The sequence below is a fragment of the Agelaius phoeniceus genome, chromosome 18 (assembly GCF_051311805.1).
Source record: "Agelaius phoeniceus isolate bAgePho1 chromosome 18, bAgePho1.hap1, whole genome shotgun sequence".
Classification (NCBI taxonomy): domain Eukaryota; kingdom Metazoa; phylum Chordata; class Aves; order Passeriformes; family Icteridae; genus Agelaius; species Agelaius phoeniceus.
This window is the reverse complement of record NC_135282.1, coordinates 10,929,470-10,955,696: the sequence shown is the minus strand read 5'-3', so window position 1 is coordinate 10,955,696 and position 26,227 is coordinate 10,929,470. Positions and strand designations below refer to the sequence as shown.

Below are 26,227 nucleotides of genomic sequence, written 5' to 3'. Positions count from 1 at the left end.
GGCCCCTCCTCCTCTCTCCAGCGGGAGGGGGGTCTCGGGGGCGAGCTGCAGCCCGGATATTTGGGGGAGGGGGCGAGCGCAGCCCCACCACCCCCGTGAGCCGCAGGGGGGGGCCTCGCTGCCGGCTCGGCATTGGAGGATCGGTGCTGGGGAAGGGGGAGACTGCAGCCCCCAGCCCCCGCGGGCGGGCGGGGTGGGGGCCGGCCTGCTGGCTCTGGCTGCTCTTGCATTGGCGGATGCGGGGAGGGAGGGGGGCAGGAAGCGGGGGGGCAGGGGGGGAGCCCGAGTGGCTGGAGGGGGGGTCTCCGCGAATAGGGTGGGGGTCTTCTCGTCCAAAGAAGAGAGGAAAGTTTGCGGCGCCGGTGGTGAGGGTGCGTCGAAGCGGGCGGGGCCCGGACCGGGGCCGGCGGCGGCGGCGCTTGGTCGGGGAGCAGCAGCCGGGGGGCCCCCGCTGGATTTTTGTAGGGGGGGTGGTATCGCCCCCTCCTTCTCCTCCCCCCAGGGGTGAAAGTGCAAGAGGAAGTGCAGCCGCTGCCATCTTTCCTCCGCTCCAAACACACAGGGACGGACGGAGCCGGCAGCCCGGAGCCGCCGCCGGACCCCCGTCCCTCCCGGCTGCAGCCGCCGCGCCGCGCACGCCCCTTCCCGCGGCGGCTCCGCGGCCGCAGCGCCTCGTGGCGGCCGGGCCCGGGCGGGGCTCGCGGGGCCGCGCGCGCGCCTCGGCCGCCCGAGCCTTTTGTCTCGCCCCCCCCGCGCCGCGCGAGCCCCTCGCGCTGTGCAGGGAGCGCCGCGCGCGCGCCGCCGGCCCGGGCAGGGGCGGGGAACGAGCAGGAGGAGGCGGCGCGCGCCGCCGGGCGGCCCGAGAGCGCGCGCGCCCCCTGCGGGCGCCGGCGGGGCGGCGCAGCCCCCATGGAGCGGGTGAGCGAGGCCGCCGCCTGCGGCCCCTCGGCGGGCTGCTACACCTACCAGGTGAGCCGGCACAGCGCCGACGTGCTGCACAGCCTCAACCAGCAGCGCAAGAACGGCGGCCGCTTCTGCGACGTGCTCCTACGCGTGGGCGACGAGAGCTTCCCGGCGCACCGCGCCGTGCTGGCCGCTTGCAGCGAGTACTTCGAGTCGGTGTTCAGCGCGCAGCTCGGCGACGGGGCAGGTGGCGGCGGCGGCGGCGCGGAGGGGAGCGCGGCGGAGGCGGCGGCCGGCGGGGCTGCGGCGGCGACCGGCGGCGCCCCCGGGGGCGGGCGGGAGCTGGAGATGCACACCATCAGCTCCAAGGTGTTCGGGGACATCCTGGACTTCGCCTACACGTCGCGCATCGTGGTGCGGCTGGAGAGCTTCCCGGAGCTCATGACGGCCGCCAAGTTCCTGCTGATGCGCTCCGTGATCGACATCTGCCAGGAGGTCATCAAGCAGTCCAACGTGCAGCTCCTCGTGCCCCCCGCACGCCCTGACATCATGCTGTTCCGTCCGGGGGCCGCCGACCTCGGCTTCCCTCTTGACATGACCAACGGTGCCGCTTTGGCCCCCAATGGCAATGGCATCGCTGGCATGCCTGAAGACGAGGCCACGCGGGCCGCGCTCACCGCTGCGCAGTCCTCCCTGCCTGTCCTGCAGGGTGTGGACCGCCTGCCCATGGTGGCAGGACCTCTGTCCCCACCACTGCTGGCCTCACCTTTCCAGAATGTTGCTGCTAGTGCCCCCACTTTAAGCACCAAGAGGGGCAGAGGGCGTCCCCGTAAAGCCAATCTCTTGGACTCCATGATGTTTGGTAGCCCGGGGGGCCTGCGAGAGGCTGGTATCCTGCCTTGCGGTCTCTGCGGGAAGGTATTCACGGATGCTAATCGTCTTCGGCAGCACGAGGCTCAACACGGGGTGACAAGCTTGCAGCTGGGCTACATAGACATCCCACCCCCACGGCTGGGTGAAAATGGTGTTCCCGGTCAGGACGATCCCGACGCACCTCGGAAAAGAAGCAGGACGAGGAAACAGGTGGCCTGTGAGATCTGTGGCAAGATTTTTCGGGACGTGTACCACCTGAATCGGCACAAGCTGTCACACTCTGGCGAAAAGCCTTACTCTTGTCCGGTGTGTGGCTTGAGGTTCAAGCGAAAAGACAGGATGTCCTATCATGTTCGATCGCACGATGGCTCTGTGGGAAAGCCCTACATCTGCCAGAGCTGTGGAAAAGGCTTTTCCAGGTAAGAGAGCGCTTGTATGGACATCGACACAGAAACCTAGGGAGGTGACTTTGCCGTCCCTCGGAAATGTACTTAGGGTAGTTTGACTGTTCCACTTTAGAATGTTTAAAGAAATGAGACTTCCATCGTTTCCTCTGAGATGCTGTTCTGCAGTCTCTTGGAAGGGTTCAAAAGTAATTAAGCCATTGAACTGGCAGTCAGCTGGTTTCTGGCTAACGTTCCCAGCTTTGTCCCGCAGTTGCTGTGTGCGTGTCCTTGGGCGAGTCAGTCAGGCTCTGCCTCAAATGACTCTTCTGTGAAATGGGTATTGCAATAATTACCTGCCTCACAGAAGTGTCCTGAGATCGCTGATGTGTAGGTAGCTTGAAGGTGCTGTTGAAGTGCAAAGTAATACATCTCAAGATTATTATTTTTCTCGTATCCATTTTAAATTTTCTTTTTCTTAACTTCCCTTCATTTCTCTTAGTTCGTAATGTTTTTTATCACCCAAATGTGAAGGAAGAGGTGAGATTTCAAAGGCTGCAGCATCAAGTATCTTTTAATACATGATCTTTGTGTCCTTTGGGTTTGCATCCTTCTGAAGGGGATCCTGTTTCTGCCCTGCAACATACGTAAGATCTGTGCATTTAATGTTGCTGATTTTTTGTTGTCGCTGTTTGTGGGAGCTAATTTAATAAGTAGTTTGGTACACGTAGTTGTGGTAGTGACATCTCATAGTCTTGAGTTAATGAATTCAAAACTTTTTTGGAAGTTTGCCGCTCGCTTTGAGTGTAGAAGTAGTGGGGGGGAGGGGGTGTACTCTGCTATTTCTGAACCAGCAGTCGGTTTTCCACAGCAGTTGATTTGCTCTGACGTGAGGCAAGGACTCGAGATCTGAAAACAATTCAAAAGGCCACCAGGCTGTGTAAATTGTGGAATTTTGCCCCTGCTCTCTTTTTGATAGAGGGACTTTCTATTATTGAAATAAATTATGAAAATGTAGCCCTCCCCCCCTCCCTTTTTAAATCGGCAGTAATTAGGGATGCATCTTCATAAGGACTGCAGATCGAGTGATGGAAGGTCACAAAATGAAAATTTCATCTGTGGCTAGCAGTGAAAGTACTCTTCTTACTATAGCGCTCCCCGGGATCGTGTGCCAAGTTTCCTTGTTTTTATTGACACCTAAAGATTTCTGCTGTTGCTGTAGGAAAGGTTTTTGTCATTAAGGGGAAGTGAGACACCCTCGTTGAGTTCTTACTTTCCTCAGTAAGTTCACGTGAACAGGCGGGAATGCTGTTACAGAAGTTAACAACAAACCCGTTTGCGTATCTGTAAAACCGAAGTATGAATGAAAACCAGAGGCTCTGTCAGTATTCACTCTTAGGAGCAGCAGAGGAAGTTGAAGTGTGATCTCTGATTTTAGTGTCCTTTCCTGTACTCAGTAGCGCAGCAGGTGAGGTTGCTGGGCTTGAGGGACCCAGAGGACCCCAACCAGTCCGTCCGGTTACACCGCTCCAGCCAGCGCTGCAGCAGCGCCTTTGGGAGCCCCGCTGCAGAGTCCCAGCCTCGTTTGTGTCTGCAGGGCGTGAATTCCATCCCGTGCCCTCTCATTGGTGCGCCGGGGAAGTTGGGGGAGGAGAGGGTGGAGAACTTGTTTCCAAGCAGTTTTGGGCGCATACAATGAAAAGCTTTCTTCCCGCTAGGAGAAACTCCCACCAGGACACTCTGCAGCTCTTCAGTCCTTTCTTCCTCCGAGCAGGCTTTGCTGGTTGTGAAGAATGCTCTAACTTTGTACAGTAATGATTTGCTCTTCCATTGCACCTTCTAGTGGGAACGTTCAGAGCACTTTATTTTATTTGTATGAGTGCAGTCTCCCTGCCAAGTCCTAAGTTAGGAGCATTTCTTCATCTTGCAGGTGGAAAATGTGTCACAGCAACAGAATTTAGATAGGTTTTTTTTGCAAGAGGTGCTTAAAGTTGGCTTTTTACATCTGTGTTTAGGACATAAACCACAAGGATGTGATTTTCAAATATTCAGCAACTGTCAATCAAAGTGCCCTGATTGTTAAGGTCTAAATAGGATTTTGGATGGGGACATGCAGGCTTGAAAATCATAACTTGTATTTCCTGTTTCCTCTGATCATTCAGTCATGATTTCTTCCTGAGAAAATGCTGCTTTTTAGCAAGTTGCAGAGGGTACATAACCAGGTAGAGTCCCAGTTGTTGGCAATCTGGTTCTTGGAAAGTTAAAATCACTACAGTTGTCATAGATACAGCACTGGGATCTTTTTTTTTTTTCTTTTTTTTTTTTTGTGTTAAAATTGTAACTTTACTTTTAGTATTTGTTTTAAGTGTGTTTATGTGTGTTTTCCTTTAAGGCCAGACCACTTGAATGGACACATCAAACAGGTGCATACCTCAGAGAGACCTCACAAGTGTCAGGTAGGAGCCAGGGGGTTTAGACTGATGTTGTGGGTAATCTTTGGCATTGCATTGATGTGTGCAGACAACTTTGAAATAGCATGGATCTGTGATTTGGGATAAATGTGTGTGAAGAACAGTGTTCCACAGTGACATCTGCTTTACCTCCCTCCCTTCCCCTCTCAGCCCACAGCTTTGGTCCTCCTGCCTCTCCCACCACTGCTCTTCCCTGCTCTGCTGTCCCAGTCTCACCCTGGATCTCTTCCCCAGCCCCCTGGGCTTGGAGTCCATGTCCCTGATGATTCCCTCCCTTTTTTTTAATTGCAGTTGTTGCCATCAGGAGGCTCCAATACTGACTTCATTTTTTTAGAATAACTTAAAAAAATTAGTAAATTGTAATTATCAGAACGTGTCAAGATACTATTTTTTAAAATTGCATAGCCTTCAGAACATTGCACTGAGCAAAATTGGGAGCTTTTTTATCTCAGGGAGAATATGAATAATGACATCACAATGTCCTTTGTTGTACAATGTCATAATGTTGTATGTAGTTTTTTATAGTTAATAAGGTTTGAAAGATGAAATGAAGGAAGATACTTTGTAATCTATTTATAGAAATATTTAAAAGGTGCCTGGAAGTATCAATTAAAACAAAGTTGAGAATCAGCTTCCACCATCACACATTGCCATCAGAGAGATGTTGGGCAAGCTTCTAAAACAGTTGGGCTAACAATCTCCATGCTTGGCTTCTGAAGAAATATTTAATATTTATCTCAAGAAGCTGAAGCAAGACTCTGTTCTTTTTTTTCTTTTGAGGACAGTGAAGGTTAGAGGATTTTTTTCTTCTAAAATATTTAACCACGTTTTATGAAGCTAAACAATACATGATTGCTGCCTCCTGATCTGCATTGTTGCACGTTTTGACACACCTCTGTTTCCTTCAGATTGTGAGAGGTTTCAAACATTTTGAAATTTTAAGAATCCTGATAAGTTTCCCAGAGAGCTGGAGCCATCCAAAGGTTTCTGTTGGCATCCATGTGATCTGTGAAAGCCCAGCACGTTTGGAAGTCAGGGCATGGAGCTGTCACACTTATTTAACTGCCTGTCCTGCATAAAGCCTGACATGGGCTCAAGCGTCTTGAGATGATTTATGGGCTACAGATTTATACAAACCAGAAAATTCCACTCCTAAAAAGAATTCACAGTGTGGGGACAGTGAACTGATGATGAGTGTTTACATCCCAACATGAACAGCCACCCAGCTGATCCCAAGATCACTGGCTGAACATTGTTCACAGATAACAGGGATAGCTGTCAATTGTCCTTTGCCAGCTGATGACCGATATTTCCTTTGTAGTTTAACATTGATTTAAGAATAATAAATACCAACTCTGTCTGAATCAGAGGCTACATTAAGAGCTCAGAAGTAAAGAAACATGGAAGCTGAGATGGCACAGCCAAGCTCAACTCCATTTCCTTGCACACATGTGTTTTGTGATAGCAGTTTCCAAGAGCAGTCTTTCTTCCTGTGTCTTATCTAAAGTGCCATAATACTGCATAGACTGCTCATTTCAGCTGTAGGTTACAATCATCAAGACAGAGTTGAGATTGTCCTTCAGGCTTGGGTTGTTCTTGATTTTTGATTGCTTAGCCCCACAGAGTTAATTTTTCGTGAATCTTAAGGCACAGAAAATTTAATGACCTGTTGTGTCTTTGCAGAAAATGCTTTGCAATATCCTATCGGATTTAGAAAGTCTTCTAGAATATCCACAGATCTGCTATACATTGTAGAAACCACAGAAGGGATGCAGTCACTGAAAACTTGTTCCAAATATGAAAAGTGATGAATAAATTGATGATGTTCTCCCTGTGATTATCTCATAATCAGTTATGCATCTGTTCCATTATATGTATCTAACACAAGATCTGGCCACCAAGAAGGAAAACAGCTTAATATTGGCATGTTGTTTGCCCATTTTCCATTCTCTTTTTCCATCGATTTTGTTTGGCAAATTATCTCCCCCTGAGAGCAGCCTGAACAGCATTGAGCATCCTTTTTGAATCTGCTCAGTTCCTGTTGAAAATTCCTGTTATTGTCATGCTTTGTTTATGTTTACTGGAAAAGAGAATTACTCCATAAACAGCAGAGCACTCCAGCATCCTCTATTGTAATGGCATTTTTGAAATTTGTGCTCTGTTCTGATTTAAACTGGCCATTTACCTGAGCTCTTAGATATCTTTGCACACTGGTGATATATAATGTTTTGTTGGTGTGGCATCACAGCACACTTTGGAGTGCCAAAAAGCGGGAAGATATCAACCCAACTTCAGAGTGAATGAAAGTATGAGAAACAGGACAATTTTAAGCTGAACATGCCTCCAACAGCAGTGGTTCTCAGTGCTCAGTTTGTAATCCTGCACTCATCCCCCTGAAATAACAGCTGTGCTTCACAGATCTTTCACAAGTATCCAACTCCAGCACCTCTAGCACCTGATGCCAAAGCCTTGACTCCAGCTTTTGCATTGCTGTTCATGTAGACTCAGGTTAGGGAGGATCTCCACAGAGCCAAAGCAGCTGAGAAATCAGATCCAAGGAGTTGCTTTGGTGTCCAGGTAAAAGGCACTCTGGATCTTTTCCCCTGGATTGTTGCACTGGTGAATTTATGCTTTTTCCCCAGTCTGACAGTTGAGTTCTGGCTACAGGAGGAGGAGTGAGTCAGTTTTGTGGCCAGCGTGGGGCAGCTCCGTTTCTGACCCCTCGGGATGGGGCGGAGCTGTCAGCCACGTGTGAAAGTCAGGCTGCGGTCTGGGAGCAAGCACTGATCTGAAAATCTGTGCACATGAAAGAGCAAGGGGAGAAAATGGAAGTTTGCTCCTCTCAGAGACAAGACAGGTTGTTCATCAGGCAAATTCAATAAAATTAAAAATGCTGGTTAAATGAAAGCACAACCTAATTGGCATCCCAAGTCCAGTGCATATCCCATTGATTTCAATGCAGAATGAGTTTCTTCCTGTCCTAATTTCTCTTACTTCCTGCCTATTAGCAGGAAAATGGCAGCCACCATGGAATAAGCTCAGAGACATCCACATCCATAGAAAAGTTGAAACTTCAAGAGGTATTTCTTAAACAATGTTTTTTAAACTTTATATATTCTTTTTGATCTATTTATATACCTGTGCAATGTTTGATAGGAAAGCACTGGAGAGTTTTCTTCTATGATTAACAATTAATGACAAATACTTAGCACTCATTTAGCACTTCACATCTGTCATAAAATAAAACTTTTTTTTTCTCTATACCTTTTATAAATATTAACTATTTGAATATTAACTTTGGGATTTTCTTTAACCCTAGTCCTGTCTCCCATTGTTATGATTCAGCTAAACTGGTTCTTGCTTTCTCCACTGGACTTAATTATTGTTTTGAAGCTTTGTTGCAGATATATTTATCATATAGCTTATCCAAAGGTGAGCTTTACACAACTCAGCAGCAACAGTGAGAAATCAAACACAGAAATTACTATATTGCTTTTGCCTAAGCTAAGTTCACTGTGGGATAGCTTTGGTTTTACTTTGGCATCGCTGTATTTATGTGATTTGTCTCAATGCTTCTCATTGGCTAAAGCACTCCCAATGCTGGATATGGACCTGCCTGTGGCTCCACAGCTTTAGAATTGTTGGTGATGAACCTCGTGGCTGTCATTGGTGATACTCTGGTCATCCATCCCTAGCAGAGACCCAGCAGAGTGATTAGTGCTGCAATCCTGCCTTAAGGGAGTGCTTACCTCTAAGAGCACTTTAGTGAGTGAAAGCTGCACCTGTTTTGCTCAGCGCTGTGTACTGAGATTACAAATGAAATCTTTCATGTTTAAGAATTTACCTCTTAAACCTCAATACTTGTCATTTAGAAATCTTTTTCTGGTGGGCATAGTTAAACGGTGTATGTCACAGAAATCCAGAGAATTTTACTGTTGCCCTTGCAATTTCATTCAGTCCTGATCCTCTGGGGTGTTAAGTCTTGCACTTGCTGCAGAGCAGCCTCAGCTCCATGGGAGTTTTCCACACTTAAGCATCTCACAGGATGGAATGGGTGTAAAGCCTGTGTAAATTGATAGGTGCTTTTCAGCTGCCTTCAGTGGATTTTGGATTAAGCTCTTGATTAACTGAATTTTATGTAACTACATTATTCTCTTCTGTATTATCAATTCCACTTACTTGAAATATAATTTTGGAATTTTACTAAGATTGTTACTTTAACAAGTCTTTTTTCTATTGAAACAGTGGTTTAATTACACACTGATATTTCAAAATACAACTTATACCCAGTTCCCAAGACAGTGAGCAGCCTCATATTATTTTTTGGGGGTTTCTGGTTATATCTCTTAAAACTCTGATATTTTATATGAAGTTGGTATAAACAAAACACTGTACACTCTTGAATGTCACTGCTCTGGCTTGGTCTGGTTGTTCTGATGTGTGTTTGCTTTTGTTTCTCCTCCTGCACTTGTGAAATGGTTTAGACTATAACCCTAATCCCTTGTGCAGCATTTTGCTGGTGATTTATTTCCTTTCACACCTTAGAGGCCGAGCAAGCCTTTCAGAACCTGCAGGCTGCTAGAACAGGCTGTGGGCACAGCCTGCCTGCCTGCCCATTGCTGGGGGTAGACAAATGGGAGGGAGCCTCCATTTACCATGCAGATTTCAGCTGGAAAGTGGGCAAAGAGAATCAATATTATCTGATGCCAAATCAAGCTTGTTTTTGGCAGTAAGTGGAATATGATGCCTTGACCAGGGGTAAGTTAAAACAGATGGCAATGTCATGCAGTAATTTTGATACCTGCTCAGTTTTGAGGCCTCACTGCTATGGCTTGTGTGCAGTGCTGCTGTGGGTACCAGGATGGCTCCTCCACTGTCTCTCGTCATATCCTCATCCCAGATAATTCTGGGATCCTGTGCTGTATGTCCTCACACCCAAAAAGAATTCTGTGTACTGAAGTTAGATTATTCTCATCAAAGAGTAGAATTGAGGAAAATGACAGAGAGGACATTTGAGTGGTTTAAAGTGATTGTAATGGCTCAGTGAAATAGCAGAACTTCTTGTAAACACAGCAAAGTGCTTGCTGCTATTTCTTTTGTTAAATATTACTTAAAACTTTAGTATCTTCATCCTCAGAAAGGAGCTAAAACCTTACAAATCTATCTTGGAGCAAGTTTTACTGTCTGTAGTGTGTCAGAGCTGTTTTCTTGCTGCTTTAATTCTTTTGAGTGGTACCATTACAACTTGTGCAATGTGTTGGTGTTGTGAATTTTTTATCTGGGAGAAAATGCCTTGTGCATCATGTCATTTTTTGTGTTTGCACAATATCTAAGGTATTTACTCTAAAGAATACTAAATCTATCCAGCAATATCAGTGCTGTTAGCAGAGCTGATGAGTCACATGGTTCTCATTTTACCTGCAGACCTGCAATGCTTCCTTTGCCACTCGGGACCGGCTGCGCTCGCACCTGGCGTGTCATGAGGACAAGGTCCCGTGCCAGGTGTGTGGGAAGTACCTGAGAGCAGCGTACATGGCAGATCACTTGAAGAAGCACAGTGAAGGACCAAGCAATTTCTGCACTATCTGTAACAGAGGTAATGAAGAAACTGGGGCTTAATTCCACTGGGATGGGCCTGCACTCGAGGGGAGCTGTGAGGCTGCGTGACTCCCTGCAACAGGAGGAGGTTGGACCCTGTTTGTGCACATACTCTGCTTTTCCCATTGAATCCTTAACCCTGATGGAGTACAGGTCTGGCCTTTTCACATGGCAGATAGTTCCCAAAGAAACACAGTTTAAATCTGAAGCAAATTTTATTTGCTAAATAGCCAGATCCCTCTACAATAAACATGGTAAGTTGCCTTGCTGCTGTTCAACATACATCATCTTATCTTTTTCCTATACCTGATTAGACTGGAGCCCTTGCAGTCAGTTTGGAAGAAGAATGTTTTTGTATCTTTGAAATACACATCAAGTTGAAAATCATACACTGAACATGAATCCTACATTGTGTTACTAAGTATTACTTAACCTCCTGGTGCAATAGAGTCAAGCTGCTTCTCCCTCTTAATTGCTTTGTACTAATGTACATTTCTAAAACATACTTTGTAAAGAGCACTAGAAATGTGGTTCACCTTTATTTGTACAAATACAGCTTTTCACAGTTGGAAGGGACCCATAAGGATCACCAAGTCCAACTCCCTGCTCCATGCAGCACTATGTAAAACTAAACCATATGACTGAGCTTGTGAAGCTTTCCCATCTTTTTGTGGTGCTTTTCAGTTGGAGAGAGTTGGAAATTATTAGGCTTTGTGGGATGTAAGGCAAGCTGGAAAAATTATTTTGACTTATTGGTGTCTTTTTTATGAGGGATTGATTCACAACTTGAAAATGCCTTTTTGGCTCACACAGGTTATATGTAGCTAGTAGGTGTTAGAAGAGATTGCTGCTGTGTTTTGGGATTTGTTTGTTCTGGTGAGTCTTTTTTCCTGACATGTGTTCTTTTTTCTAGTTTAAGAGAGGTGAAATGCTTTGAGAAAATAAAGCTCTTCTGTGTTTAATGTGCAGACTACAGGGAGCTTGTGGAGTTGAAGAGTAATGAGACATTCAATTGCAAGGGAGGTGTTTCTAGTTAAACAATCCATAAATCCTGAAAGTGATGTTATCTGTGAATGGAAAAGGCATCTGGGTTGGCAATCTTCATGTTTTGAAGCTCCAGGTAGATGGTGTGAAATGAAGCTTGCCCTCCTTTTCAGAAGGCCTGGCTTCTGAAAATCAGTTTAAGCTTATCCTGATTGTTTTTGTGGCAACCACATGGCAGATACTGTTTGAGATCAGGTGCTGTCCTGCTCTCCTCCCACTGAACATTGTGCCAAACAGAAACTCACATGGGTTGGGAGGAATTGTCTTGTTTGCACGATTGGTAAGCTTGAATTTCAACTTAACTACCACTGGATGTCACTGCAGCTCTTTGGAAATGGAGCCAGAGTGACAAAGACAGACCCGGCATTCAAACAATAACATGACTAAGTGGTTTATTCACATTTTACAAGTCTCAATGTACAGTGGGATTTAAATAAAATCTATACTTCTCTGTAGAAGGATAGGGAACCTGTTGTACAGCAAACTTTAAGCAACTACTTTCTTCTTCCAGTTTGTGTATTTTATGGGAGTTGTCACAATTGTCTGCTGTGAATTTCAGTTTGCAGCAGGATTTAAAAAATGTAATTATGAATAATGAATAATGTTAAATTTCATAGGAAGTGTTAAATTTCATAGGAAGGGTAAGCTACAGACTGGATTTATCAAACAGTTGTGTTGTAAACTTATTGTTTTATGCTGTAAATTTTGATTATAGGTTTATAATCAATGTCAGCAGAATTTTTAGTCTCAGGTGTTCTAGAATCAACATATAATCTTCATTTTTTTAAATAATTATTTTTTAAACTGTAGAGCCTGGCAAGATGAAGTCTAATGGAAAATTTCTGGATTAAAAATATCTATTTGATAGGCATTGGTGCAGCCAGAAGCCACAGACAGTAACCTGATCACAGCTGTGCCATGGCTGAGGTGCTTGTGCAGAGAGGTTTTGTTTATTCTTCCCTTGGCTAATGTGCTGCTGTATTTTTTAATTGAAACTTAGCTGGTTCTGGATATAGTAATTGTCAGCCTCTGGATATGGTAATTGTCAAGCAAGAATGCTCTGCAAGCTCAAGCTGCTTGTGGAGAGAATTTTGGATGTTGGCCATTAAAAAAAAATAAAAAGTGGATGGAAAGGTGACATTCCTGGTGTTAATGAGAGACTCAGGCTCCCTCAGGTTATCCCACTGGACTGAAGGCTTTGCTGGGGACCTCAGTGAAGTGTCTGGGGTTGTTCCAAAGGTTTGATGGCTTCAGGAGATGGGGTGGAGCTCAGTACCTGGCAGAAAGCAGGAGGCAATAGTTTGCCATGTCATGTGCTTCATTTGTTTATCATACTTATTTCCTTTACAATGTGGCAGTATAATTTGTAAAATTACCAGCTGTGATTTGATGTTTTTTCCAGGTTGTTTTCTTACTCGAGGTCTTTATGCTCAGAGTAATCATGGAAGCAATTCAATCTTGTTAAATCAGGGGAACAGTGAAGTGGTTCTGGGGGCTTTGTGTTGGGTTTTTTCCCCCCCTGGGATTTTAGGGGTTGTTGCTTTTTCTTTTTTGGTTTGGTATTTTGTGGTTGTTGTGGGGGTTTTTTCTTAAAGAATTTGTCTAAAATGTGCTTTAAAAATCCTCAAGCCTCACATTTTTAGACAAATTCTCTTTAATCGGTTTAAATAAAGAAGACATGGTCCTGTTGTGTTGTTACACAATCTTTTACCATCCTTAGGGACTTTATTTGCTTGTGTGGGCTTTTTCAAGGTATTTCAGAGATTAATGACTTTGGTAATGACACCTGCAGCTCACAAGTTTGGGATTGTGTTTCAAACACATACACATTGTTTGCTTCACAGAATCAAATTAGTTAGGAAAAGGGTAAATATTCCAATCACAGATGAGAATTTCTTTTTTCACACTGAGTTCATTCTTGTATATTTAATGGGGGACAGAGCCCAGTAAATAAAGACACATTTTCATCATGTTCCAGTTAAATCCAAATTACAGTTTTTGAACAAGGAGCATCCTGCAATTATTTCTATAGTTTATCTCCTTATAGACCTTATCTAAGAGATCAGAGGACAGGTCCCATTTGTATAAAGGAGATAATTTCTTCTCTATACATGTTTTGAATATTGGTTCTTCTGGTATGAAGAACTAATCTGTCTTGCAAAGTAGAGAGATGTGTATGAGTAAAGCAATAAATACCTTCCTGCTCTGAAAAATACTGCCACTTTATCCTCTGGATTAGTGTGCCTTTGCTCTGAAAGAGACTTTTATTATGGTCTGTAAACCCCCATCTTCCTAGGACAGGCATTCATCATTAAAGGCTGGTGGAGATAAAAAGGCCAGTCCTAAGTGCTACAGGAAAAAATTAGGATAAAAACAACCCCAAAAGTCTCCCTTGAAACAGTTTCCCATGAAGCTGTTGGCATTCTTAGGGTTTTGATGGGAGTTGATGACTCACATGTTCATCTGCCAAGTGCATAAAGGGGAGCTAACACTCTTTGCAGCAGTTCTCATTCTATAAAACAATGTACTCTCCAAATAGAACTGCAGAGTTCAGGAAAAATCCTGTGTGCAGAGATTACAAGTTCAGATTTTCCTGTGGCAGTTGTGGTGTAGAAAAACACTGAATACCTGCATGAAGTCCTTTTTAATGGCTGGCAGGGAGATTTTAATGCATTGCTGCATCAAAGGGGATGATCTCAGCATGCATGTGGTTATTGGCCACATGTGTGAAATAAGGAAAGCACCTCCCAGGTGGAATGTCACCATTATATCTGTACACTGTGCCCTTTTCTCTGCCAGTCACATCAAAGACTGGTTCTTTCAGGCTACAGTGAATTTTTGGTATTTGTAAGAATATATTCTCTTGCTGCCCAGTGAGATTTTCAGTGCAGCATTTTGTGTAGGGTAGGTCTTGCATTATTTCAGAGGATAATATCCTTACCTGAATTCCCTGGATCTCTTGGCCTTGGTGATTCTGCTCCATTGTATTTAGAGAGCCATGTGCTCTTGGTTTCTTCAGTTGTGATGTATCTACTTGCTGTACTTTCATCTTCAGCTCAGGGGCCCACAGGAGCTCCCTCTTGTTCATTCTCAGCAGCCTGCCCCTTTTCCCTTCAGCAGCCTGCTTGGAGCTCTTGCTTTGCAGGTCCTGTATGTATAATTCTTAATAACCTCTGGATAAAAGTCAGGGTAGAGGGATATTCTGTGTGCTAGGCACAGGGAAATCTAGTGGAAAGCCACATTCATTATTGAATTCAGCACCTGAAACTATGAGCTGCAGTCAGAAAATCCACCCCAGAGAGGTGTGTAGTATTTGCTTTGCAGCATTCCTAATATATTACTGTATATCATCAAGTGTAACTGCAGTTATATCAGTATAAAAATGGCTTTATGGTAGAATATCTACTCATATTTTAAGGAAATTATTGTTATGGAAGTTCTCTTGCCAGGACTTGTGCTGTAAATGCTATGTTGGTTTAAAAAAATCTAGAGCTTGGGTTTTCTCTCTCCAGAAAGGGAACCTGCAGCTCTGGGTCTGCCATGGTGAACCTTGTGTTGTGTTCTTAGTTGTTAGTGGGAAATATTTCTACCATGAAAGTGCCATAATACTCTGTTCAAAGTATAACAGCAAATTAAGCTGGTTGGTGGTGGCAGCTTTACCTCTGTAGGAAGTCTTTAAAACTCTGCCTCATACATGGTCCAAATGTGCTAGTAGTGACTGCAAATCTTATATTGAGGTTGAATTTAAAAACTTTCCAAAGTATATGTGAGATAATTGATTGCATTAAAAAAACTGACATGAGACTTAAAGAAACATTTTAAAAAGCACATGCACAAATGTCAAAAACTGGTTTGTTCAGAAATCAATTGTTTGATATAAATGTTTTTATTTTCAGTGTTTGGTGCTTACAGATCAGAGCTAAGAAAAATACTGAAATTTATTTTTAGTACTTTTTGTTAACTGTAGACAAAATATGAGTTCTAGTATATTTTTTTAAACTCAGGGTGAGCTGACTGCAGAAAATGTTTTTTCAAAAATTACTATTGAGCAAAAGTGTATACCTTAAAAAGTGAATAGTTTCAGCTTTCTGCCTTCTAGAAGTCACTATAAGTGCTATAGAAACCTAAGGGGAAAGCACACTAAACCAGCAAGGGTTGTTACTAGATAGCATTCCTTCAGATCTTAACAGCACAAAATCAACTAATTGGAACTATCTTCCAATGTATTATCAGATGACAAAAGCATTTTTAATTAAAATAAATAAAACAGCAGAAAAATGGTGAAGAGACATGGGTGCCTTTTTGTATGATGTCTCTTCTGCCTTTTTTCCAGAAAGTTTCATGTCACCTGCTAGGTTTGCTTACACAGAATTTGTTTTTAAGGAGGCTGCTCTCTCTTTGTGACTAACAAAAAGCAAACCCAGTCTGCTGAAAAGTGTGCATTGCATTTCTGCCTGAGGATGACAGGGCTCCTACGTGGGCACGTCCCAGGGAACTGGTGGAACAGCAGCTTGAAAAGAGGGAGCAGGAGCAAGAGAAAGATGAAAGAGCAGGGAAGGCAGATGTGTGTCTTTGCTGGTGGCAGGATCTCATCTCCTTTTATCTTGTTTAGGTTTCTCCTCTGCCTCCTACTTAAAGGTCCATGTTAAAACCCACCACGGTGTTCCCCTTCCCCAGGTCTCCAGGCACCAGGAGTCCATCCCGAATGGGGGAGCAGCGTTCCACTGCGTCAGGACCTATGGCATCAAAGGCAAGAGACTCCTGCTCTCACCTTGCTGCTCTGGGCAGGGCTTTGTGGTGTGGGGTGTCGGGCTGGGCTCGAGAAAGGGGAGGGAGGAAGGACAGGAAATACTGGAGAGAGGCTTAGGGAGATGCAGAGAAATTCCATAGCACCACGTAGGATGTAATAGGTCCCACTGGAGAGCCAATTGAACAGTGTAGGGGAAGGAAATGGGCACAGAAGAGTATGTGAAGCTTTGGCAGCTTCTTCAGTTTGGAAGATTGAAAAAGCCACGTTAGTTCATCCCAACTCTCTTCCTTGGAGCAGTCAGCATCTGAATTTTGCCTGAGGGCAAATGTATGAGTCCCAGTCCAGTTGAATCTCGCGTCAGTCAACCCCTGTTTCTGGTTTTGCTAGGAGCCATACTGTACATGCAGCCAGCTGTCTGGAGCTGAACTTACCCTTCTAAATGCAGTGTTGGAGAGGTGAAGGGTGATAATAGTACCAGTGCTTTCTTGTTTTGACATTCATTTAACTTGCTGGGGGGGAGAAAAAGTTGTTATTGTAAGCATAGCTGAGGAGTATTTAACTTGTGAATAAGTAAAGCAGTGTGTTTACCTGTGTAGAGTGGCTTTTTGCTTCTTGGTTTGAGCTGTCAGTATTCCTGGTGAAAGTGAAACATCAGAAAATTCTTCAAAGCCATGGTTGTTCTGGTTTTTTCTTGCCCAGGAGGACACAGAGGGCTGGGTTAAACAAATACTGTGCCAGCAGAAAGCTCGAGTTGTGTAATTTTGTCTGTTGAAGTCTTGATAGAGTTACTACAGAAGCCCTTTAGTTTTGGGTGGTGTGCTGACTTAACAAGAGATTTATTCCAGCTCAGTGGTGTATTGATTTCATGCATATCCTGTTAGGTTTGTAATGCTGAGTCCAGAGCAAATCTGTCTTTTGGGTTGTGCCAAGTGGTTCTTTGGTCTCTCAGAGTTAATAGTAGGTACAGGCTGTTTGTATTCAGAGACTCCTTTAGTGAGCACGTCTGGGTTTCTCACGCTCATTCACATGCACTGAGCAAAAAAGTGTGGACAAACTTCTTGGCATAATGCCAGAGGAGAATGGGGAAGACTCCAAACATACCAATGGCTTTGCCAGGAAATATATCCAAATAACTTAAATAACATCCCTAACTCTCTGCTGTTTCACACTGCAGTATTCAAAGATAGAACAATTTTAGGTTGTGAAGTTAACTTCTAACAGTGTTGCACTTGTGAAAAGGAGTTCCTTGAGACTAAATGGAATTGCACTTCTTAAATTGCAGTAGCTCACTGCTGTTTTGCTGAGTGTTTCCAGGTTTCTTCACACCTTGCTGCAGCCTGTTGTACTTCATGAAGTTTCTAGGCTCTCCCCCAAAGTATCAACATTTCAGCATTTCAGAAGTGTGCAAGTGAATTACACAGTTGAAAACTCATCATTAGGACCATCCTTTTGTAGTGTCTGAGGTGTAAACATTGTGAGACATCCTTGGGATTCAAGGTTGTGTGAACCAGAGAGCCATTATGGCTGCATTCAGTGCCATGACAAATCCCTGATGAAACCCCAGCTGTTGCTCTGATAGCAGCCTGGTGGTTGGAAAGGGGACCTGTGCTCAAGGGCTTTAGGATGTGAGGGATTGGATGTTAAGTGTGTATCATTCTGTTGTGCCAGGCATTCATGTGATCAGGTGGTAACCAATCTAATTTATTTTAATGCATGTTAAATATCTTCCTTTGGGAGCCAAGACTCTGAAAACTTTTCTCTTTTCTTTTTCCCGTAGAAGGCCAGAAATGTTCACATTCGGACCCGATTGAGAGTTCTGATTCCTATGGAGACCTCTCTGACACCAGTGACCTCAAGACTCCTGAGAAGCAGAGCACCAATGGGTCCTTCTCGTGTGACCTGGCAGTCAGCAAAAACAAAATGGAGGTGGAAGGAGAGAAGAAGTACCCGTGCCCCGAATGCGGCAGCTTTTTCAGATCCAAGTCTTATCTGAACAAACACATACAGAAAGTGCACGTCAGGGCCCTTGGGGGCCCGCTGGGGGACCTGGGTCCTGCTCTGGGATCCCCCTTCTCACCCCAACAGAACATGTCTCTTCTGGAGTCCTTTGGGTTTCAGATCGTCCAGTCAGCATTTGCATCGTCCCTGGTGGATCCAGAGGTCGACCAGCAACCAATGGGGCCAGAGGGGAAATGAGATCAGTTGGATCTTAACAAAGCAAAGCAGCAGTCTGGCCCTAATGATAAGATGCTGTGAATGAAAGAGGAAATAATGAAATTTGGTTCTATAGCTGAGAATTTTTTATTCATTTTAGCTTCCTTCTTTGTCTCATGCCCTACCCCACCTTTAAACCTTCACTGGGGAGAGGGAGAAAATGCTTCTTTAGCTGATAAATTACAGAAGATGGTGGCCTTGAATAGGAGATATGACCCAAAACAAATGGAGCTTTAGAGGCTGCTGGTGGTGTTTCCCTTGTGTTCTTTGAGAGTAATCAAGAGTTACCAGCACTGGTCTGAGAATGAGACAGTCCTAGTGACCGAGGCACCTGGGGAGCTGCAGCTACAGGGAGCTGTGATTTTGTTCTCCCTCTATTCCCCTGCCCTCCCTAAACTCCCCCAGAAAAACAGTAAGTTTAAAAAACAGACCCATTATTGAATATAAGGTTAAGTAAAATGCCCCATGGTTCCTAGCAGGTTACAATGCAGTTGTCCTTTTAAAACCAGAAACATTTAAAGAAGGTGAGAGAATTCGATCCCCTTCTGCCTTTGTGAGGCTGTGAGTGCTGCAGCAGGACTGAACTGCTGAGAAAAATCACCTTTCAGAACAGGTTGTTTTGATTACTTTTGACCATTAAACTTGCTGTCAGGTTTTTAATTCTTTATTATTATTATTATTTTAGGACCTGTTGTAGTGAATTGCTACTGAAAAGCCAGTCTAAGGCGGTACACAGAGCACTCGTAAAGCAGCAGTCACATTAGGGTTAGTATGAGATTTTTTTTTTTTTTTAGATGTACCATAATTAATAACTTGGCTAGTTGGTTGTTTTAAGTCTATGAAAGAAATAGTTTTTATGAAAATAAAAAAAGAGAAAAAAAAAAAGGAAGGAAAAATACCATTACAGTCTGGTTGACTGGTGCTCATTTTTCATGTGGGGACCTAGGGGATGAACACGATCAGCTATCGGGTTAAACTATGTACCACTGACTTGTTTAGTGTGAATAAACCCAGGGGTTCTCAGAGTGATTTTGGTTTAATTGGATTGGACTCTATTAAAGAAGTTAGTATGTTACTTTGCATCCCCTCGTTTTGTCTGGTTTTTGAGCAGTTTAGCCACCTGTCCAAAAGGTGTGCAAATGAGAGCAGGAATTAAATGTGAATCCCACTCTGCACTGTGCTGTATTCTCAGTGAGCTGGGCTTTTTGGCCAGTCATGCTCTCCTGATCTGTCTCTGGTCAGGTTTGCAAAAGCCACTGTTACTCCTTTCTTTTCCAAATGAGGTAGGAATTGCAAACAGCATCTCTTTGAAAAAGAATTGATTGCAAAATGCAAAGAAGCTGCACTCCAGGCTGTTGGACATTCCATTTAATCTAAAAATACCACTTGTGCAGAAATAATGTCCTTTCTTGACCCTCCCTTTCCTTCCATGTAACTAGTCATGGTTTTATGTACCAAACCCAGGTATAAATGTTGTTTAACACAGGGTTAGGAGTTAGGAATACTCTGAGTTTTAATTATGGTTCTGCTGTTGATGCTCAAAGTCACATAGAACAGTTTCCTGAATTTATTCCTTATTTTCATATCTGTGAAGAATCTTCTCTACATCACAATTGTTGAGAGAGTTATTGAGCAAAGGTTTAAGGAGGGATTTGGTAAACTGCTTTGTGTATTGAATGTTTCTAAAAAGGCCATTCTGAGAGCCCATGTCCTGCACCAAACGTGCATCCCATGAAACCATATCTGTGTCCATCATTAGTGCAGTGCTGGAGCAGGACAGACCCTCTTGGACCAGCTTCTCATTTGCTGCAGGAGATCTGTGTGTGTGAACATGCACAAAATGTTCTTGTACCACAGCCTGCATTGCCCAGGTGCTTCCAACCCAAACCCTGCAGCTGATGCTTAACTGCTATTCCCAATTTGCTTTTATGTTAGAATTAGAGAGGCATTTGTAAGTATATGGATTTTGGAATTACATTCTAAATTCTACAGGGTTACAAGACCCAGATTCCCTCTTGTAAGAAGCTACTTTTTGTACTTGCTCTCTACTATTATAAATCAAGGATGAATAATCAATGGCTTTCTCTTTATAGCACCAGCACTTTCTAAATTGAGAGCATGTTGCAGTGGACTTGATGTTTTGCTATTAATCTGTGTTGGGAGACTGAAGGACATGTTCTTCTCCAGTCATCTCCTCCCAGAATCCTGGAATAGGTATGAGCCTCATTTAAAAGGAAAAACCAGTGAAACAAACTAAAACTTCATGGAATTGCTCTCGTACTGGTAAGATTAGTAGACAGGTAAAACCAGAATATCTTAGAAAAGTGGCAGAACATTTTAAAATACCTTACAAATCTAGTGCTGAGACAACCTTGTAAGCTGCCAAGCAAATCAGGAGAGATCAGGCTTTCCAGTCAGCACAACAATTTGTTGGGATTAGCAAATGCAGCTGCAGTCACTGATTTACTAATAGCTCATCATTAATCCACCAGGGAAATTTCTGTTGAACTGAAGCTGTATGCTGAAAGACAGAGGTTTTTGTCCCCAGTGTTCCTGTGTGCACTCAAAGGTGCATTAATCATAAAATTCAACTCCAATAAGTCCAGAGTATGGAATACTTTCATCCTACATTTAGTTCCCCTGACTTTAGTGTTACAAGTGGGTTGAGTTTTGGCTGTTATCTATCAGAATTTAATTTTGAATGCTACAGAATTTGACCTGGTGAAACAAAAGCCTTTATCTGAAAACGAAGCCTTCAAAACCACTGTGTATTCTGCTTGTCAAAGAAAATGCTTACTAAGTTGTCATGAATACATTGAATGAAAACTACTTACTTCTCAGTCTAGTGGACAGGGAAACAATTGGGCAGGAGGTTAACAATCCTGAAATGGCAGTTCTAGATCATCCTGGTGTAAATGGGAGAGATTTGTAGCAACACAGGAGGCTGCTGCAGGCCAGTGCCAGTAGGAAGTTGGGCAGATCTTTAGCTGTGCTGTGTTTTCAGTGCTTTTTGCTTCTTTGGGGGCACAGTGTTCCATTCTGGACAGTAATTTAATCTACATGCAAATTCTTTCTGTTCTGTACTTGGGGAAATGCCTGTTTCTTGTAGAACATGAGACAGATCCAAACAGAACACTCAGCCTCACAAGTTCAGAGTTCAAAGGGAATATGTAACAGGCCTTGAGCTGCAGCTTGTTGCCATTACATTTGATTTTTAATTGGTGTGTAGATGATAGTTCTGATCTGGGCCACCCTGCCCTCCTTGCCTTCCCCTTTGGAGGGACTGCAAGCCAATGTTTGAGTTGGTGCACATGTCAAGAATGAAACTTCAGTTCATGCAAATTTATATCATCAGACTTGGAGTATTTGTTTGTATTAGAAGAGTCCCATAACCTCTCATCTGAGGCTCAAGCCTTGTGTATTAGGCATGATGAAAACATCTTCATTCATTCATAATTTAAATATTAAAGACAGACAAGAAAGGAATAGATGCTTATGAGAGAATAAGTGAAAGATAAAGGACTAAAAACCACTTGCATGCATGCTTAAGTGTTGTCTTAAATGGGAGGGCACAAACTTCTCAGGCTTTTGTTGCCTGAATTTATAAATGTTAATCCTGAACAAGTGCAAGGTAAAGCAATTTAATGTGAATTTATTCCATACTCAGTTAAATTAGGTGATGTCATCTTGCATTTGTCATGTCTCAAATGTGTGCAAACAGTGTGGCTCACCTGACACATGGCAATGTGCATGTGAGCTCTCAATCCTAAGTGATTTGCCCATGATGATATGGGAAATTGATAGCAGAACCAGAAATTGAACACAGATTTTTCCTTCTCTCAATCCAGTGCCTTAATTATAGTAGGGCAAAGTATTATATGTTGGGGGAATGGGGTTTTTTTTTGTTTCTAAAGCCTAGAACTATTAAGATGGTGTGGAGTTGGTCTTCCTGCCAATCTTTTGAATAATTGTAAATGCCCAGTCACAATTTTAGACCTGTTTGAGTGCCAGTGACTTAGGGAATATTTGTTATTTCCCATGTATTCCCTGAAATTATTGTTCCTCCCTCAACTGCTGTCAGCAGTAAGGAATGACTTGAATAGAAGAGCTGTGTAACTGAATGTCTATAACTCAACTAATTGAATTGCTAGTATGAAAGCTAACCTAGATTTTGTAGGCTCTGTTGTAACTTTAGTGTCTTGTTTTTTCACTAAATCTTTGTTCCTAGAATTCAGTATCTAAACTTACGTCTTGAGTCGGGAGTGGGGTACCACTTTCAGCTTTAATTTTTTTTAAGGTGCTTGCTTGAGGAAGTAGATGCCAAAGTAAATTTCAAAGGAACTCCAGACTTCAGTGTTGGAAGAATGAATGGAGAGCAAGAGCTCTCCTTGGGTTTCATGAGAGATAAATGGACAAAGTAAAAAACAGCCACCAAAATTCTAAGTAATGAAACAGGAAAGGTTTTTCTTTACCACCCACAAAAGTAATAAAATATTTTCAATTGTCACCATGGCATAAAGTCTGAGAGCAAGTGCCAAACAACACAATGTGCTGGCTTTTTCAGCATTATGATTATACCTTAACAGCATTGTCAATACCCAAATGTAAATTAAGCCAGCTTAGTACTGCTCCCCCTTTTTCTTGGGCACAATACCTGAATTTTATTTGAACGGAGCAGAAGCTCACAGTGAATTTGTGAGCTTAGGCTCTCAATTCTACCCTGAGACAAAACAAATGAGCAAAGAGGGGGGGAAAAATAAACCCACAAGGAAAACTTAAAAGGAAAACAAATTCTGGAAGGCTCCAGTGTCTCTTGAAAGAGCCACATTTTTTTATCCTGAACATCCTTTTCAAAACAAGATCCTTCAGCTGTTGTGAATGAGCCCTTGGGAACAGATTTGGCTTCCAGCCCAATGTGCTGCAGCTCCCTGGCCCTGTGAGCAGGAGCATGTTCCAGAGATCCAGAGGGAGGGGCAGGCAGTGCTGCTGGGCTGCAGCCACAGGCACTGCTACAGAGCACCAGCACTGCACAGAGTTCTGTGCTGCTGCTTTCATCTTCATCCTCACCCTCCTCACAGCCTGTGCATCCTGCTTGGATGTGTGCAGCTCTGCAAAGGGCTGCTGCCTGTAAAACTAAGCAGGAACTGTTTGGCTAAGAACTAAAAAGGGAAAGCACCACGTTAAAAGAGTGCTGGGACAAAACTGCAGTGATGCAGCCCTGGCTCTCAGGGGCTGTGGTGATGGTTGGAATGGTTATGGCACATAGTGAAAAACCACAGCTGTGCTCTCTGTGGTGGCAGGCACTGATGGCTTGTTTGCCAAGAATTACCTCCCTGTGTCATCTCTAGCCTCTTCCTGTCTGTGTTCCTGTCTGTGAGATGAGATGATGATAACCTTTGGGTGAGAACGTGCCAATGTTTCATTGATGTGCCATATTGTGCTGCACAGTTGTGTTGCTGAACTCTGTCACAAATGTTTGGCCTCACTGACTTCAGATGTAATGCAAAGTTAAACAAACATTTGGCCACATTTTTCCTGAAAGGTGTGATATTTAAATTTATTTAAAGACTGCCTGGCACTGTTGATCTGCTCTCAGGGTTTATGTGAACGAAGCTTTTCCTGGGTGGCCTCCATATTGTACTGCAATTTTGGAGACCTGGAAGTGCTCTGAGCCAAGATATGCTGAAGGAGGGAGGTACCTGGAATCTCACTGATGTTCAGTGACTCCCTCCCAGCTCCTGTGTTCCATGTGGACCATGGAGTCACTTCATGCAGCCACTGGCAGCCATAAATGCTCTTGAGCATCCTGCAGTCACATAGTGACCTTGGGTAAGTGATTTTATAATAAATCAATCTCATGCTTGCTAAAACCTTTTTGGCTGCTGTGTCTACAAACTGGTGCCTTCTCCAGGCAAATTTTACATGCCCTCTGCAAAGCTGTCAGACTGACTGCTGGCTCTTAAGGAATCAACCAAGCCTTGCTCTTGGGCTCAGAATTTTTCTTCGGTACTGTTGTAATCTGAAAGTTTGCTGCAATTAGTGCAAATACCAGAGGAAGAGAGAAAATAAAAGGCTGTTCTTAGATGTCTTGTAGAGTGAACAACTGAAACATGAGTGTGGGATGAGCCAGGAGAACTGGGATTTTTCCCTGGCTGCACGCCATATGGAAGAGACAGTGCCTTGGAAGGGAAGGAGCAGGAAAGTTTGCCATTGGCTCTGATGAATCCCAATCCTGCTTCTACTGAAGTTGCTGGGAATCCTCCCATTGTCTTCAGTGGAGCAAGAAAGGATCTTAGGTGAGGATGGATGACTCTTTCCCTACTTGAATGAAGTCTCTTGCCTATTTATGGGCCTGCTTCTATTGAAACCGAGCCTGTTTTAGCCTTTTTGGGTTCTTAGGGACCTGTTTGTATAAAGCAACTTACCTACCTATCTTTTTTTTTTCTATTGTGTGTATTTTTTGTATGTTCTGTTGGAAGGTGAAGCCTCTGTAGAAGGGGATACAAAACCTGATTTTTAAATAGTAATAAACCAAAAGAGAATTAAACTCTGCAGGCTGCATGCATTCATTTCCTGGAGATGGAGAGTAGAGACCATGAGTATACAGAGATGGCATGGACTTCTCATACCTCAGAATCTTCCCCTTTTCAGAGACAGTTCTGCCTTTGCACATTTCCACAGCTCTATGTGAGGATTCATAGTGTGGTGGGCAGGTTGCAGAACTGTGTATCAGGATTGCCTTATTTCAACTAGGAAATCCTTTCTCTGGCACCGTGTGGTGAGATTTCTCATTTCAGCATAAGTGGATGGAGTAACAAACATCTGTGAAATTTGGTATTGTCCTCACTGAATGGCAGTGAAATAAAACTGAGGTCATATAAAGAGAGTTTTGCTTCTGGCCTACCTCAGGTGCTGAAGTGTTGGTCAAATGCAGAGTGTTTTAACTCCACACCCTTATATACTAAAGAAATAAGTGCAAGTGTTAAGTGAAACTTTATTAAACCTTTGTTTTTTCCTGGTTTTTTACCTCCTCATGGTGTTCCCAGTTGGAGCCTTAACTTTCTAAAAGAATGGCAAACTCAAGACCAAAATAACAACAGAGGTTTGCCCTGTTCTGTAAGCATACTTAAAGGAACAGTGTCCTTGCTTTTGCAAATAGATGTAAAAAAGTCCATGTGCCTATGTCAGACATGAAAAAGGCTATCTCTGCATGCTTATGGCATGTGTGTGACCCAGAGAAAACCCAGATTTGCTTTCTTCAACAGGAAAGAAAGGGCAACTTCCCAAAATTATCAACTCTTCCCACAGCCTTCAGACAAACACCTGGGGAGTCTTTTGCAGCACCTATGTGCCAGTGGTTTTATCTGCCTTCAGGTCAGCTAAGAAACAGAATGCAGAGTTGTGAGCTCTGCATTGGAAATGTCCCTGAATCCTGCACTTTATGAGGAAGCAGCTGTAGCTCCACTGCAAGGTTTGGTCTCTGCTTCTCTGCTCACATTGAATTGCAGACCCATTACAAAATGAGGCTCTGCTCTGCTCTCATGCTGATGACTCCAGTCCTAGTCCCAAAGCCCTAGAGAGAGAAGAAAATACGTGTTTGGCTTTTTTATGTGTTCCAGTTTATAACCTTACAGCCTTTCTGATGGCTTGGGATAGAGGTCACATGAGTGGTAGTGCTATTTAGAGTAGGAGTTTTGCATATTTAAGTGCAACTTTAACCTCATGTTTTTCACAATGAAATCTAACTATTACTGTGGTAATATTCCATTATTATTGAGGTTTAAACAGCAGAGTTTTGGGCTTTCACTGTGAAATTGGCTTCCATAGTGAGTGAAATAGTGGTAGAAGGATATTTAATAATCCCATCCAATTCACTGATTCACTGGAGGTTAATTTGAACAGATATCAGAACAGAAATCTTTATTCCTTTTTACTTAAATCTCCAGATGTTTTGATGCTGCCTTTTCACATCTCTCACATGCAAATAATAA

The 26,227-nt window shown here is 43.5% G+C and overlaps 1 protein-coding gene across 6 annotated transcripts; it reads left to right on the top strand.

Annotated features, from left to right (window-relative positions):
* Positions 1-302: 302 nt before the first annotated feature.
* Positions 303-24,783, top strand: PATZ1 (POZ/BTB and AT hook containing zinc finger 1). Of its 6 annotated transcripts, XR_013184689.1 has the most exons (7): positions 303-2,195; positions 4,552-4,615; positions 7,639-7,710; positions 10,055-10,226; positions 15,885-16,022; positions 17,800-19,001; positions 20,330-24,783. XR_013184689.1 is itself a non-coding variant. In XM_054645930.2 (6 exons), the coding sequence occupies exons 1-6, from the start codon at positions 910-912 to the stop codon at positions 18,216-18,218; spliced, it is 2,151 nt and encodes a 716-aa protein (XP_054501905.1). In that variant the 5' UTR covers positions 303-909; the 3' UTR covers positions 18,219-24,783. The 6 variants fall into 6 exon arrangements, 5 of the variants coding, with proteins under 5 accessions (XP_054501905.1, XP_054501906.1, XP_077044178.1 ...); XM_054645930.2 differs by having other exon boundaries at positions 17,800-24,783; XM_054645931.2 differs by lacking the exon at positions 7,639-7,710 and having other exon boundaries at positions 17,800-24,783.
* Positions 24,784-26,227: the final 1,444 nt, after the last annotated feature.

Excerpts from the sequence above, each read along its gene's own strand:
- PATZ1 (XM_054645930.2), top strand. The coding sequence starts at position 910 with ATGGAGCGGGTGAGCGAGGCCGCCGCCTGCGGCCCCTCGGCGGGCTGC. Across the intron at positions 4,616-7,638 it reads AGAGACCTCACAAGTGTCAG|CAGGAAAATGGCAGCCACCA; the intron begins GTAGGAGCCAGG and ends CCTGCCTATTAG. Across the intron at positions 7,711-10,054 it reads AAAAGTTGAAACTTCAAGAG|ACCTGCAATGCTTCCTTTGC; the intron begins GTATTTCTTAAA and ends TTTTACCTGCAG.